Source organism: Channa argus, chromosome 9, assembly GCF_033026475.1.
Source record: "Channa argus isolate prfri chromosome 9, Channa argus male v1.0, whole genome shotgun sequence".
Classification (NCBI taxonomy): domain Eukaryota; kingdom Metazoa; phylum Chordata; class Actinopteri; order Anabantiformes; family Channidae; genus Channa; species Channa argus.
The window spans coordinates 2,974,308-2,990,520 of NC_090205.1; the positions used below are offsets into that span (position 1 = coordinate 2,974,308).

At 41.7% G+C, this 16,213-nt stretch overlaps 3 protein-coding genes across 3 annotated transcripts; all 3 read left to right on the forward strand.

Annotated features, from left to right (window-relative positions):
• Positions 1-1,108: 1,108 nt before the first annotated feature.
• LOC137132911 (trace amine-associated receptor 13c-like) lies at positions 1,109-2,502 on the forward strand. The gene is made up of 2 exons (XM_067515930.1): positions 1,109-1,281; positions 1,554-2,502. The coding sequence occupies exons 1-2, from the start codon at positions 1,109-1,111 to the stop codon at positions 2,368-2,370; spliced, it is 990 nt and encodes a 329-aa protein (XP_067372031.1). The 3' UTR covers positions 2,371-2,502.
• A 2,424-nt stretch (positions 2,503-4,926) lies between these two features.
• On the forward strand, positions 4,927-6,596 carry LOC137132912 (trace amine-associated receptor 13c-like). Its single transcript, XM_067515931.1, has 2 exons — positions 4,927-4,931; positions 5,780-6,596. Exons 1-2 carry the CDS (start codon positions 4,927-4,929, stop codon positions 6,594-6,596), a joined length of 822 nt encoding a protein of 273 aa, XP_067372032.1.
• A 6,564-nt stretch (positions 6,597-13,160) lies between these two features.
• On the forward strand, positions 13,161-14,358 carry LOC137132609 (trace amine-associated receptor 13c-like). Its single transcript, XM_067515376.1, has 2 exons — positions 13,161-13,336; positions 13,542-14,358. Exons 1-2 carry the CDS (start codon positions 13,161-13,163, stop codon positions 14,356-14,358), a joined length of 993 nt encoding a protein of 330 aa, XP_067371477.1.
• The last annotated feature ends 1,855 nt before the right edge of the window (positions 14,359-16,213 follow it).

The window sequence follows — 16,213 nt, forward strand, 5'->3', positions numbered from 1 at the left end:
CTGATCATCATTAATCATCATCACTGATAATCATAAAGTCTAAGTAATTGTCTGTTGACCTCATGGACTGTATCAAGGCACATATCTGGGGAAGGGTACAGAAAAGTTTTTGCAGCATTGAAGGTCCCAATAATCACAGTGGGCTCCATCATGGAAATGGAACAGAAGAGGTTTGGAACCACCAGGACTGTTCCTAGAGCGCGCCGACTGGCCAAATTGAGTGATCGAGAGAGAAGGGCTTTAGTCAGGGAGGTGACCAAGAACTCGATGGTCTTTGAAAGAGCTCTACCATTTCTCTGTGAAGAGAGGAGAACCTTCCAGAAGAACAACCACCTCTGCTGCACTCCACTAATCAGGCCTTTATGGTAGAGTGGCCAGACAGAAACCACTCCTCAGTAAAAGGCACATGACAGCCACCTGAAGGACCCTGAAACCATGAGAAACTAAATTCTCTGGCAACAAAGATTAAACTCAAGTGTCATGTTTGGAGGAAACCAGTCACCACTCACCACCTGATCAATACCATCTCTACAGTGAAGCATGGTGGTGGCAGCATCATGCTATGGGGATGTCAGTAAACAATCGGGAGTAATTTTGCTTGCTGGCCAATTTACAAACCCAGGACCTGCAATGAGGGCAGAACACAGCTCACTAATTGTCTGAGTGGGTAAATTTTACAGTCAATTGAACTCCTGTGCACCTCAAATAGAGACGAGAAGATGCTGAACGTGCTCTGTCACCATCTGATGCACTGCAGCAGACTGCAACTTTTAATTGGCTCAGCAAAGTGAAGTGGCTGCACTCAGTCCAGGACCCTGGATTGTGTGTGGTAAATAAAGAGAGAGAGAGAATAAATAAAATTCATATCAAAAGTCAGTCAAGTGAGTAACAAAGTCGGTAGGTTGTAAAAAGAAAAAAAGACAATGTCAGGGTAGTGAGAGCTAAAGAGAACGTGATGTAATGTGTAGAAAGGAGGAGGGACATGAGGTCCCAGCAGAGACTGAGAGCAGAGGACTGATGAAGTGTGTGTCACACAGATAAAACTGTTGTATGACAGAGTTGTGGTCAGAAAGCTGCTACAGCTGCAGCTCTCTTCACATCTCTGATGATGGAGGTACATGATGGAGCAGAGCTCTGCTTTCCACAGCTCCTCAACACCTCCTGCAGGAAGCCAGTGATTTCTTGGTCTGAAGTTGTGTTTCTGCGTTTTCTGCTGTCTTCTGTCTCTGTCCTCACTGTGGCTCTAAACCTGCTCGTTATTATCTCGATCTCTCACTTCAGGCAGAGTTTTGTTTCTTATTAGCACCTTAACATTGTAAATGTTATTACTATGATGTTAGATTTTACTGAAAAAAGCGACTTTGAACCTTTACTTTGACATGTGAACAATGTTAAACATCAAAGTTTAAAATGTAAAACATACAGTATAATCTTATGTTTTAGTCATGTTAGATACTCAAACTACTTCATCTAGTACAATTGTAATTATACCTTATATCTTTAGACTTTTTGATTTTTCTGATGTGTATAACTGTATTCTCCTCTTCCTCCAGGCAGCTCAACAAACCTACCAACCTCCTCCTCCTCTCTCTGTCGGTCTCAGACTTCATCGTAGGCCTTGTGTTCATGCCTGGTGAAATCCTCAGGAAAACATCCTGCTGGTTTCTTGGTGACCGTATGTGTTCTCTGTATAAGTACATTATCACACTCACTACATCTGCCTCAGTTGGAAACATGGTTCTTATATCAGTCGATCGTTATGTGGCTATTTGTCACCCTCTGCATTATCCCACCAGAGTCACTGTGAGAAGAGTGAAACTTTGCAATTTTCTGTGTTGGTTCAGTTCAATTCTTTACAGAAGTCTCTTGATAAAAAATATAGTCTTTCAAAAACTCAATTATATGTCCTGTTATGGAGAGTGTGTTTTTCTTGTTGACTCTATTACAGGAGTCATTGATGTTTTTGTGAGCTTTATTATTCCAGTTACCGTCATCATAGTTCTGTATGTGAGAGTGTTTGTGGTGGCTGTGTCTCAGGCTCGTGCCATGCGCTCTCACATTACAGCTGTTACACTGCAGCATTCAGTGACTGTGACATCAAGAAAGTCTGAGCTGAAAGCAGCCAGGACTCTTGGAATTCTTATAGCTGTGTTTCTAATGTGTTTCTGTCCATTTTACTGTGTCTCTCTTGCAGGATCAAACTTGCTCAATACCTCATATGGAATCCTTGTGCTCTGCCTCTATTGTTTTAACCCCTGTCTAAACCCTCTGATCTATGCCTTGTTTTACAACTGGTTTAGAAGAGCTGTTAAACTCATTGTCACTCTTCAGATTCTGCAGCCTGGATCCTGTGAGGCCAATATACTGTAGAGAGACTTTGAGGGACTGAATTGAGACTGGCTGTATAGGAACACAACTGTAAATGGTAAATGGTCTGCACCTATATGCACTTTACACTGCTTCTCATTCACCTACTCACAATCACACACACACTCATACACTGATGGGGGAGCTGCTATGCAGCTGGCCAACACTCACCGGGAGCAACTAAGTTGGGGTTCAGTATCTTGCTCAAGGACACTTTGATATGTAACCGGAGGAACCGGGGGTTTAAGGTAAATGATTGTACATTTGATTGAAAATAGGTTTTCATGTCTTATTGTCTGAAGTATAAATAGTTTGTACTTTTAGGTAAAAATGCTTCATTCCTTAAACTACAGATGATAGATGACTATTAGAAGTGATCATTGATATTTAAGTGAATCCGTGTGTTGCTGTGCTCAGTGTTTGTAAAGTAATCTTTTCATTGCTGAAGTAACTGTTTGCTATAGTTTAAATATGCAGCTGTGGCTCAATGCGTTGAGCCTTAGGCTAGAATGCAGAGGTCTGCAGGATAGAATCCTAGCTAATGCACCAGGTGTGTCCCTGATGCTCAGCACTAGTCCCTGTGGTTGCCCACCATGGGTTAAATGCTAAATGTGTTCAACGATGACAATAAAGATTCTGTGTAATGATTTGAGCTACAGTGGCTCAGTCCGTGTAGATGTTTAAAACCAATCCCCTGTTTTCATGTATTCTGTGAATTGACCAACAAGACAGTTTACATGATGCATGATATAGACACAGTCCTTTCTCCTGGAAAACGATTTCTTCATAGCAAGTAACACTTCAACGACCAACACTGCACCACAAGAGTGTTGTTACACAAACAGCAGTTATAACTTTGGTATCATGACAACAATAATTCCAGTCATTTCTTGCACTTTGTGGAGACTCAATAAAGAAGAGAGAATCCCACTGTGTGGTCTTTCTATTTTCCTGAACAGTGCTTTGAATCGTCAGTAAATATTCTCAGTCATGCAGGTTTGGTTCTCTGAAGACTGAATCATGTCAACTGGACTTCTCGCCTCTCGGTTAGAAACCTTTGCTACTTATCCAAGCAGCTTCTTCAGTCTGAATGAAGTGGCCAGAGAACCCAGTTGTATCCTCCAGAGCAGACCTTTTTCCATCCTGGCCTCAATAGGCTTGTTAAGGTGGCAGGTGAGAACAGGGTGGAGTCATCAAGGTGTAATGATTATGTCCCTAACCCCTAAAACCCTTTGATGCAGATCATTAGGTGTGGGCCTCTGGGTGGATGTGTGAAGTGCTCTTGATCTTCCTGGGGATGGATGAAGGGGCAGCATGAAAAATGGGACACAGGTTGGGCCTGATTCCTCCTCCTCTGTCAAGAGAAGGATTCTCCATATGAACATAAATGGCTTCACATACTCCTCTCTCATACCATCTGTCTTCTCTGCCCAAAATGTGAACATTGTTATCCTCAAACATGAGCCTTAGTCCTTCTGGCTTAGCTACACTGCAGATTTTAGTCCTGGGGGGTTTCCCCAAAGAAATCTAAGCCTCTCAAGGGTCTGAGTCGTCATTTAAGTGAAGTGTAATTCCCTCCACAATGAGATAAAAGTAGTTCCATCTATCAAAGTTAATGCATCCCTACCTGATGACCTTTAGAGAGCAATGGAATTGTCAGTGGTCAAAGCTGTAGTCCTCCACTGAAGGTGGAGCTGGGGATGGAAGCTTCTTTTTGTAGCTTAGGCTTTGTCATGACTGACAGGCAGACTGAGCCCCAGGTGTGATACAGCCCATGTTACAAGAAAGTTTTTGTATTGAACGTTGTAGGTGGGTGTTGATGCTGCTTTTTAAAACTGTGTGATGTCTGACAGGGCTGCAAGATTCTTTAGTGGCCTCTTGAGGGAGAAGGTATAGAAGCAGTTACAGCCAGGGGGGGAGAAGCCATTGCAACGCCAATGGCTTCTCCCCCCCCCCCCAAGGTTTCCCTGTTAGTGAGTAAGAAAATGGTTATACAGAGGTGGAGTGAGATGGGAGCTGTTGTATTCATTGTCATGGTTGAGCTAATGCGAGATGGTGAGAGTTCCTTCGTCTCCTTATCTTCACTCACCAACACACCAAATTGTCAACAATGATAATCGTTTCAGTATCATTTACTCGTTTCGTTTACTTCCTTCTCCATGTTGGTGAGCCACCGATACCATTTGAAACATTGCAACAACTACATGCTTGTGATTCATGCAGTTATCCCCTGGGCACGGAGGAACCAAGATGCCGCGTTTGAAGAGCTGTTGTTGCATTAGAGAAGCATTTTGTGGCTAAAGTTAATGTGGTAGTGGACTCGCTGACAGACAGCAACCACAAAGGGCAGATGAAACTAGGTTTGAAAGCTTTAGCTGTGTTACTTCAATTTGTGCTAATAAAGAGTGAGATAGTATGTGACCAACAAAGTGCGAATGCTTATCTCAGTGCTGTGAACGAAAAGTTACTACTAGAAGAAAATGTCATGATGGACAGATTTGGTAATTCTACAACAATTCTACACTGGCCATCTGCCAGCGTGGCCCCAACTGTACCAGTATGAGGTCTGTCTGCATCCGAGCTGGTGAGTCCCCTAGTGGTAGTGCGAGCTTGGGAGGCAGACATGCTCTCTACTTTTAAGTCTGGGCTTAAAAACCTTTTGATAAACCTTTTAGTCAGAGCTGGCTCAGTCACTCTGAGCTCTCAGGGCCAACATACAGATGTCTTCAATCTACTGCAAAATGAATTAGACTTACTGCTAAAACAGGAAGCTAAGTTGTATTTGGAAAAGAAACAAAAGAAAACAACGAAGGCAGGGTGGTAAGGCCCAACGAGAATACAATGAGAATGATGTGACGAAGGTCCCAGCAGAGACTGAGAGCAGAGGACTGATGAAGTGTGTGTCACACAGATAAAACTGTTGTATGACAGAGTTGTGGTCAGAAAGCTGCTACAGCTGCAGCTCTCTTCACATCTCTGATGATGGAGGTACATGATGGAGCAGAGCTCTGCTTTCCACAGCTCCTCAACACCTCCTGCAGGAAGCCACTGATTTCTTGGTCTGACGCTGTGATTCTGCCTTTTCTTATGTCTCCTGTCTCTGTCCTCACTGTGGCTCTAAACCTGCTTGTCGTTATCTCAATCTCTCACTTCAGGCAGAGTTTTGTTTCTTATTAGCACCTTAACATTGTAAATGTTATTAGTATGATGTTAGATTTTACAGAAAAAAGTGACTTTGAACCTTTACTTGTTAAACATCAAAGCTTAAAATGTAAAACATACAGTATAATCTTATGTTTTAGTCATGTTAGATACTCAAACTACTTCATCTAGTACAATTGTAATTATACCTTATATCATTAGACTTTTTGATTTTTCTGATGTGTATAACTTTATTCTCCTCTTCCTCCAGGCAGCTCAACAAACCCACCAACCTCCTCCTCCTCTCTCTGTCGGTCTCAGACTTCATCGTAGGCCTTGTGTTCATGCCTGGTGAAATCCTCAGAAAAACATCCTGCTGGTTTCTTGGTGACCGTATGTGTTCTCTGTATAAGTACATTATCACACTCACTACATCTGCCTCAGTTGGAAACATGGTTCTTATATCAGTTGATCGTTATTTGGCTATTTGTGACCCTCTGCATTATCCCACCAGAGTCACTGTGAGAAGAGTGAAACTTTGCAATTTTCTGTGTTGGCTCTGTTCAAACCTCTACAGCAGTTTCTTTGTAACAAATAACCCATTTCAGAAAGACGTATATGTTTCTTGCTTGGGAAAATGTGTGTTTTTCATTGACTACACTTTAGGAACTGTTGATATTTTTGTGACCTTTATTATTCCAGTTACTGTCATCATCGTTCTGAATCTGAGAGTGTTTGTGGTGGCTGTGTCTCAGGCTCGTGCCATGCGCTCTCACATTACAGCTGTTACACTGCAGCATTCAGTGACTGTGACATCAAGAAAGTCTGAGCTGAAAGCAGCCAGGACTCTTGGTGTTCTTGTAGCTGTGTTTCTAATGTGTTTCTGTCCATTTTACTGTGTCTGTTTTGCAGGATCAAACTTGCTCAATACCTCATATGGAATCCTTGTGCTCTGCCTCTATTGTTTTAACCCCTGTCTAAACCCTCTGATCTATGCCTTGTTTTACAACTGGTTTAGAAGAGCTGTTAAACTAATTGTTACTCTTCAGATTCTGCAGCCTGGATCCTGTGAGGCCAACGTCCTGTAGAGAGACTGAAATGAGACCTGTAGAAAATACACAGCATGTACAGGATTGTATGATTTTATTTCTTATTGACTGCAATATATAGCTATTAAAATAACATTTTCAGTTTAAGAGTCTGCAAACCGGTTTTCATAGGTTTGCTGCTGCTCACAGTCATAAACATACTTTTCAATGAACTGCTTGATTTTCATATAATCTGTGAACTGACATACAGTTAACAAGGAAATATTTTAATTGTTTTAGTACCACATCCAGGTAAATCACCTATTTCCTATTCCAGCTAATTTACTACTTTTCACTTAATTCCTAAAACGACTTCAAATTGTTTTCAGTTCATACAAGTCTTTACATGGCCCTGGTTGCCATGTAGAGCATTTATAAAACGGATAGAATCAATCTTAGATAGAAGACGTTGGGGGTCAGTAAATAATTAAGCCTTTACAAAACTTACTTTACTGTCACAATCACAATCACAATAATTTTGTTTAATATTGTATTTACTACTATTTAAGTCCACGTTTTGGTCTGTATTTTTTGATTATGTTGTGGTGGGAGGCTGGATGTAAGTAAGTGGGGGTTTCCTATACATGTGCAACACATAGAGACACATAGAGAGACTTTGTTAGAGACACTAGGTTAAGAGGTTGGTATCACATTGTACTTTTTAAATGGAAGCTGTTTGTAGACAGCCAGGCTTTTGTTTTAACCTGTTTCCTTATTCGTGCTGTAGGTAAAAGCAGATAGGCCCAATAAAACACGGTGTTGGTAGAAATTTAATTGAGTTAGGGATCAATGACAACCCTGTTATAGCTGAAGTTGATGTTTCTGTTTAAGATGCTCCTGCTCTTGCTGGAGCCCATGTTTCTGCGGTTCTGACTGACAGGACTGGAGCAACAGTTGCACTGGCTACACTTCTTACTTTTCTGCCCTGGACTTTTTACCTGTTTTGGTTGATCTGTGTTTTTGCCCCCTCTTCCCACAGCCCACTATGGGGTGGGGGAAGTAATAGTAACTAAACTATAAAACTATTGATTACAATTAGCAGATGCCTTTATCTAAAGCCATGTACAACTAAGTATCAGACACTAGGGACAATTGTGGGGTTCAGTGTTTTGACCAGGGACATTTCGACATGTAGCCAGGAGGACCAGGCATTAACCCACTGACCCCATGGTTCATAGCCAACTGCTCTTCCAACTGAGTTACAGCCACCCCAATGATAAATTAAATAATATTAAAGCCTTTCATATTTGTTGTTTTTTTTCTGCCCACCTCAGGTGCAGAGATTTCATTTGAAATAACCTCTGCAGAGCATTTATACAGGACTTGCTGTTTGTGTTTGTACTCAGCAACTGACACATTGTGACATCTTAATTTTAACAAGTACGTTTCTCACTCAGTGTACTATAGTTTATAGTTATCCTTAAATCCTAAGACTCAAGAGTAGATTCTGTTGGAGTTGAAGTCTGTTTACCTGCAGATGTACTTTTCCCCATAATTTAATCTGAACCACCTCTAACCAAGTAGATCTGATGGAATACAACCATTGTGATCTAACAGTCCATAACATTAGTCGGATTCCCTGCCTCTTACCTGGCTTACTAGATATAATGCAGCAAGAGAAGCACCCACACATTTCTGCCAAGCCCAACTGCACTTCTTAAACAGTCTCGTCAAAATAAGACTTAACATGAAACACTTTGCAGTTTGTACACAAGCCACTTTGGGTGTGAACACTAAAAAAATTAGATGCTTCATCGGTTGTTATACATATAAATGTTACAAAGAAAACAGTGTTCTGCCATTAACCCATCCCACTGGGGGGAGCAGTGGCCAGCCACAGGCCCCAGGGAGCTAGCAAGAACATTATATATAGACTTTGTGCATGAGCTGCACAAAGTCTTGGGAAATGACAAATGTCTTGGGATTTGAACCAAAATATCACTCTGCCCATTGAGGCACCAAGCCACTAGAAAGGTAAATCACCCGAATAGTACAACCTAACGAATCGCAATTGTAATTCTTGTTGTTTCACTCTTTTGGCTCTTCTTCTATGGTAATACAGTTGCCTGATTGTGTGACAGGATGCTAACAGGCTTAGCTAGCAGGTGAACCATCTTGTTGTGTATAATCTTCCCTATACTGCATCTACTGAGTTTGTGACAACATAACACAGTTATATTTGAATCACGTGGAGCCACGTTCCATTAGCCGCAGCTCCTACCAAACATGAGATGCAAAGTGTACACAAGTGAAACTAAGTGAACCTAGATAGACTGTGATCACAAAAAAGAGTGCTGTAGGAGGGAAATATTTTTGTAGGCCAACCCTGAAATTTGCATCTCCCTGGTTCCTTAAACTTAAAAAACTTTGTCTTGATCCAGGTGATTTTGCGAACTATAGACCAATATCCATTCTCCTGTTTATTTGTAGTTGCAAAACAATTATGTGATCACTTTCATAGGAATAATTAGTATGAAGACTTTCAGTCAGGATTTAGAGTTCATCATAGTACAGAAACAGCACTGGTAAAGGTCACCAACGATCTTCTTTTGGGATCAGATAATGGACTTGTGTCCACACTCGTCCTACTGGACCTTAGTGCCGCATTTGACACCACTGACCACACCATTTTGTTACAGAGACTGGAACATGGTTTTGGGATTAAAGGAACCACTTTGCATTGGTTTAAATCTTATCTGTCAGACAGATTCCAACTTGTTCATGTTAATGATGAATCATCTTTCTGCACAAAGGTTAGTTATGGAGTTCCACAGGGCTCTGTGTTAGGACCAATACTTTTCAATCTCTATATGTCACCTTAAGGCAAAATTATCATGAAACATTCCATAAACTTCCACTACTATGCAGATGATACCCAGCTCTATTTATGTGTAAAATCAGAAGATACTTACCAATTACTCAAACTTGAAGCATGTTTAAAAGACATAAAAACCTGGATGTCCTACAATTTCCTGCTTCTAAATTCAGACAAAACTGAAATTATTCTCTTTGGGCCTAAAACATAAGAAAGATTCTGCTACTTTTACTTTACTTTACTTTAGATGAAATAACTTTGGCCTCCAGTACTGCGGTGAGGAACCTTGGAGTTATTTTTGACCAGGATTTGTCCTTTACCTCACATATAAAACAAATCTCTAGAACAGCCTTCTTCCACCTATGGAACATTGCTAAAATTAGAAGCGTCCTGTCTCAAAGTGATGCCAAAAAACTAGTGTATGTATTTGTTACTTCTAGGTTGGACTACTGTAATTCCCTACTTTGGGGGTGAAATAATAACTGTCTAAAAAGCCTTCAGTTAATCCAAAATGTTGCAGTAAGAGAGATCATATTTCACCTTCACTAGCTTCTCTCTCTACTTTTAAGACTAGGCTTAAAACCTTCCTTTTTGATAAAGCTTATAGTTGAAACTGCTCACTCAACCTGAACTAGCTCCTACTTAAGATGCTATAGGTTTAGAGTGTTGGGGGATCCTGCGAGTGCAATCAGCTCCCCTCCTCTTTTTCTCTGTACATTTGTTTGTCACCCCTGCGTGCTATTAATTTTGTGTCCTACCAACCTGTATAATGTTTTGTTGTTGCTTTTTGTTGTTGCTTTTGTTGTTTTTTGTAAAATATTTTTTTTTGTCAATATTTATTAAAATTGAGCTCTGGTGCAGCCTGTTTCCACTGATCATCATTGATCATCATCACTGATAATCATAAAGTCTAAGTAATTGTCTGTTGACCTCATGGACTGTATCAAGGCACATATCTGGGGAAGGGTACAGAAAAGTTTTTGCAGCATTGAAGGTCCCAATAATCACAGTGGGCTCCATCATGGAAATGGAATGGAAGAGGTTTGGAACCACCAGTACTGTTCCTAGAGCGCGCCGACTGGCCAAATTGAGTGATCGAGAGAGAAGGGCTTTAGTCAGGGAGGTGACCAAGAACTCGATGGTCTTTGAAAGAGCTCTACCATTTCTCTGTGAAGAGAGGAGAACCTTCCAGAAGAACAACCACCTCTGCTGCACTCCACTAATCAGGCCTTTATGGTAGAGTGGCCAGACAGAAACCACTCCTCAGTAAAAGGCACATGACAGCCACCTGAAGGACCCTGAAACCATGAGAAACTAAATTCTCTGGCAACAAAGATTAAACTCAAGTGTCATGTTTGGAGGAAACCAGTCACCACTCACCACCTGATCAAGTCAAGTCAAGTCAAGTCAAGTGGCTTTTATTGTCATTTCTACTATACACAGTGGTACACAGTACACAGTAGAAACGAGATAACGTTCCTCCAAGAACCAAGGTGCTACAAACAACACAAGCTATAATAAAGTGCATCGAGTGCAACCAAGTGCAAACAGTGCAGACGAAAAAACAGTACAGACGTACAGTGTAGACAGACAACACAAGTAACACAGGACAGGACACAAGACACAAGACCCAAGACAGTGCCGACCAGTAAACCTACTGTATACTATTTTACAGTACAGTACAGTTCAGTTAAGTGTGCTAGGGGTGTTAAAAAAAAAAGAGCAGCATGTAAACGGTATAGTGCATTTAAATGTCCAGCATGTAAAAAAAGTGCAATTGCATTGGAATGTGAAAAAAAAAAAAAAAAGCAGCAGGTAAACAGTGTAGTGCAGTAAATGTAGAATGATAAAAGTAAATAAATAATAAATAAGTGGTGGTGGAATGAGATGAGTAGTGAGTGATGAGAATGTGCTGAGTTCGGTTTGCAGTGTGTTTAAGTTCTATTTCAGTTCTGTGTGTTGAGGAGCCTGATGGCTTGTGGGAAAAAACTGTTGCATAGTCTGGATGTGGTGGCCCGAATGCTTCGGAACCTCTTTCCTGATGGCAGGAGTGTGAAGAGTGTGTGTGATGGGTGTGTGGGGTCGTCCACAATGCTGTTGGCTTTGCGGATGCAGCGTGTGGTGTAAATGTGCATGATAGAGGGCAGAGAGACTCCGATGATCTTCTCAGCTGTCCTCACTATCCTCTGTAGGGTCTTGCAATCCGCGACGGTGCAGTTCCCAAACCAGGCAGTGATGCAGCTGCTCAGGATGCTCTCAATGGTCCCTCTGTAGAACATGGTCAGGATGGGGGGAGGGAGATGGGCTTTCCTCAGCCTTCTCAGGAAGTAGAGACGCTGCTGGGCCTTCTTGGTGATGGAGCTGGTGTTGACTGACCAGGTGAGGTTGTCCGCCAGATGAACACCAAGGAATTTGGTGCTCTTGACTATCTCCACTGAGGATCCATCGATGAACAATGGAGAATGGTCACCCTGTGCTCTCCTGAAGTCCACAACCATCTCTTTAGTTTTGTCAACGTTCAGAGACAGGTTGTTTGCTCCACACCAGGCTGTTAATCGTTGCACCTCCTCTCTGTAGGCTGACTCGTCGTTCTTGCTGATTAGACCCACCACGGTCGTGTCATCAGCAAACTTGACTATGTGGTTTGAGCTGTGCATTGCTACACAGTCGTGCGTCAGCAGAGTGAACAGCAGAGGGCTGAGCACACAGCCCTGAGGGGCTCCAGTGCTCAGTGTGGTGGTGCTGGAGATGTTGTTCCCGATCCGGACTGACTGGGGTCTCCCAGTCAGGAAGTCCAGAATCCAGTTGCAGAGGGAGGTGTTCAGGCCCAGTATGCTCAATTTCTCGGTCAGGTGCTGAGGGATGATTGTGTTGAATGCTGAGCTGAAGTCAATGAACAGCATTCGTACGTATGAGTCCTTACTGTCCAGGTGGGTGAGGGCCAGATGGAGGGTCGTGGAGATGGCATCGTCCGTGGAACGATTTGGACGATATGCAAACTGCATGGGGTCCAGGGAGGTTGGGAGTTGGGTCTTAATGTGCCTCATGACAAGCCTCTCGAAGCACTTCATCACGATGGGTGTGAGCGCGAAGGGACGGTAGTCATTGAGGCAGGAGACAGTAGACTTCTTAGGCACAGGCACGATGGTCGTTGCAATACCATCTCTACAGTGAAGCATGGTGGTGGCAGCATCATGCTATGGGGATGTCAGTAAACACTCGGGAGTCTTTTTGCTTGCTGGCCAATTTACAAACCCAGGACCTGCAATGAGGGCAGAACACCAGCTCACTAATTGTCTGAGTTGTAAATTTTAAAGTCAATTGAACTCCTGTGCACCTCAAATAGAGACGAGAAGATGCTGAACGTGCTCTGTCACCATCTGATGCACTGCAGCAGACTGCAACTTTTAATTGGCTCAGCAAAGTGAAGTGGCTGCACTCAGTCCAGGACCCTGGATTGTGTGTGGTAAATAACAAAAAAGAGAGAGAAAATAAAGAAGATTCATATCAAAAGTCTTTCAAGTGAGTAACAAAGTGGGTAGGTTGTAAAAAGGAAAAGAGACAATGTCAGGGTAGTGAGGGCTAAAGAGAACGTGATGTAATGTGTAGAGAGGAGGAGGAGGGACATGAGGTCCCAGCAGAGACTGAGAGCAGAGGACTGATGAAGTGTGTGTCACACAGATAAAACTGTTGTATGACAGAGTTGTGGTCAGAAAGCTGCAACAGCTGCAGCTCTCTTCACATCTCTGATGATGGAGGTACATGATGGAGCAGAGCTCTGCTTTCCACAGCTCCTCAACACCTCCTGCAGGAAGCCACTGATTTCTTGGTCTGATGCTGTGTTTCTCTGCTTTCTGCTGTCTTCTGTCTCCGTCCTCACTGTGGCTCTAAACCTGCTCGTCATCATCTCGATCTCTCACTTCAGGCAGAGTTTCACGTCTCATTAGAAGCAGACAGTTTTAACTTTTATAAGCATGCATTGCAGATTTGAAAAAGCAATTGTCATTAAGTATACTTATACACTGTCCCTTACACACATAAAATAAATGTTAAGTATATGTTAATTGATAATTACATTTATTTCATTTTGTCAAATTTTTGCTAATATTTTAATTATACTTTCCATCCAGGCAGCTCCACAAACCCACCAACTTCCTCCTCCTCTCTCTGTCGATCTCAGACTTCATCGTAGGCCTTGTGTTCATGCCTGGTGAAATCCTCCGAAAAACATCCTGCTGGTATCTCGGTAACTTCATGTGTTCGCTCTATATGTATTTTACTATACTCTCTATTTGTGTGTCAGTTGGGAACATAGTTCTTATTTCAATTGACCGACATATGGCTATTTGTGACCCTCTGCATTATCCCACCAGAGTCACTGTGAGAAGAGCAAGAGTTTGCATTTTGCTGTGTTGGTTCTGTTCCATTTTCTACAGCAGCCTCTTTGTAAAGAATGACCCAAATCAAAAAGACAGGGCAACTTCCTGCTATGGAAAATGTTTGTTTCAAACTGACTACATTTTAGGAACTGTAGATGTTTTTGTGACCTTTATTATTCCAGTTACCGTCATCGTAGTTCTGTATGTGAGAGTGTTTGTGGTGGCTGTGTCTCAGGCTCGTGCCATGCGCTCTCACATTACAGCTGTTACACTGCAGCATTCAGTGACTGTGACATCAAGAAAGTCTGAGCTGAAAGCAGCCAGGACTCTTGGTGTTCTTGTAGCTGTGTTTCTATTATGTTTCTGTCCTTTTTACTGTCTCTCTCTGGCAGGACCGAACATACTCAGAACTTCATACGGAATCCTTGTGCTCTGTCTAATTTGTTTTAACTCCTGTCTAAACCCTCTGATTTATGCCTTGTTCTACCCCTGGTTTAGAAGAGCTGTTAAACTGATTGTCACTCTTCAGATTCTGCAGCATGGATCCTGTGAGGCCAACGTACTGTAGAGAGCCTGTGAGAGACTGAAACAAGGCCTGTTATAAACAGAAATATAAGTATAAAATGAGTGAAAATTGGTAGAAATTAGTTTGTAGGATCATAGTAAAATTAGTGTATTTGGAACATAACTTTAAAGATCAGGTGATATAGGACTATTAAAATATAGTTATTTTAGGGACTCTGCATGTTGCTGTGCTCGGTTTCAATTTAATAGCTCGATGCACTAAAGTATTTTTTTCATTGTTAAATTAACTCTTTACTGTAATTGTAATATGCTGCTAATAGAAAAATGACTCTGGAAACCCAGTGTCAGGTTCCAATATTAAACTTGTCTTTTAATTTTTTTGCCAATCCTGAGGATTAATGACAAGTTCTTAGAATTCTTCATATTCAGCTATTACCCACAAAGGTTTTGTTTTACAGGTAGTCACACACAGGTAACCACTGTGTCGGTGCTGTTCAATCACCTACTTTCATTTCATTTGTGAAGTGATAAACGTGACCATTTACACTATGCTTTAAAAAAAAAAAACCAAAAAAAAACGCCTCTTTTTCCTGGAAAACATTTTCTTCATAGCAAAGGAACATTTTAGCACAACAACCAACACTGTATATAACATCATCACACAATAGTACAAAGTCCAGTTACTAAAGTCAAGTCAAAAAACAGAAAATCATTTTAATTCTGAAGTGGAATTATAAGAGATAATTTCATTAAAATAAAAAGACATAAATGTGAAGGTCAATATGAAAAGCACAGAAATCACTAACATTAAATCAGATATGTGTTAACAAATGCCTCAGGTTAGGTCAAACCAAGAGAGCAGTAAACACTGACATATTTCTTATTATCACTGAGTTGTCATGATCCAATTTCTTTTTTTGTCATTAACATAACTTGCTCCTGAGTTGCAGACATAAATAAGGCACAAACAAACAAAAGTCACTACACAGGTAAACACACAAGGGGAAGTGTAAGGAAATTAACAGACCAACTAAACTAACGGGACACGGATAAACAAAACTGCAAACAGGAATGTCACCAAACAGGGTCCAGAATACAAAGTCCAGAAAGAAACAAGAGTCCAGAATACAAGAGTCCATGAAACACACATTCAGCTTTACCTGGAGTCCAGAGTCTACTGTGGGGTTGGTGAGGGGTAATATCGACGGCAATGACGACGGCAATGACGACGGTAACAACGACGAGGATCTGGCAGGGGAGTGAGGGGAAGACTGAACTTAAATCAAGGAGGGAAAAATAAAGCAGGTGCAAACAAAGAGAGACAACGAGGGTAAAGCCGGGCAAATGAACCAGGGACAGGAAGTAAGGAGAAGGGGACACAAAATAAAAGTCCAAAAGCCGGAAGTACACTGTGACCCTGACACTCTCAGTGTCAGCTTCAGTTTACTTAATGTTTCCTTGCACAGTGTTGAGCTCTACAGCCAATTGTTTTGGGCTGAACCAGCCTGAAAGTGAAGACTTGCTCGGTAACCTAGCTCGTCGGCCTTGGACCTGGTTTTCTGCTTGCCCCAAGTCTGTAACCTTGCTCTGGTATCTGCCTGGTTTTACTAAGTTTGCTTCATTTGGATTCAGTCTCTGCCCTATCTGCCCAAGCTAACTGGCCTGGAGTTGACTATTGACACTGGATTCAGAGCATGATCAGTCAGTGGAATGAGCTTGCTCTTTACAATGCTTTTACGAACGTTAATCAGATTTCCTTAAAGATGAGCTAGATTTGGAGGACCATATAAACAGTGGTTCTGAGTGCACTCCAGAGAATGAACACCACCAGATTTAATTTTGGATAAAGTAAGTTAAAAGTCCGTCAGCTAGTTTCCTACTGTAAACTGATAATGTGA

Excerpts from the sequence above, each read along its gene's own strand:
- LOC137132911 (XM_067515930.1), top strand. The coding sequence starts at position 1,109 with ATGGAGGTACATGATGGAGCAGAGCTCTGCTTTCCACAGCTCCTCAAC. Across the intron at positions 1,282-1,553 it reads ATCTCGATCTCTCACTTCAG|GCAGCTCAACAAACCTACCA; the intron begins GCAGAGTTTTGT and ends CTCTTCCTCCAG.
- LOC137132609 (XM_067515376.1), top strand. The coding sequence starts at position 13,161 with ATGATGGAGGTACATGATGGAGCAGAGCTCTGCTTTCCACAGCTCCTC. Across the intron at positions 13,337-13,541 it reads ATCTCGATCTCTCACTTCAG|GCAGCTCCACAAACCCACCA; the intron begins GCAGAGTTTCAC and ends CTTTCCATCCAG.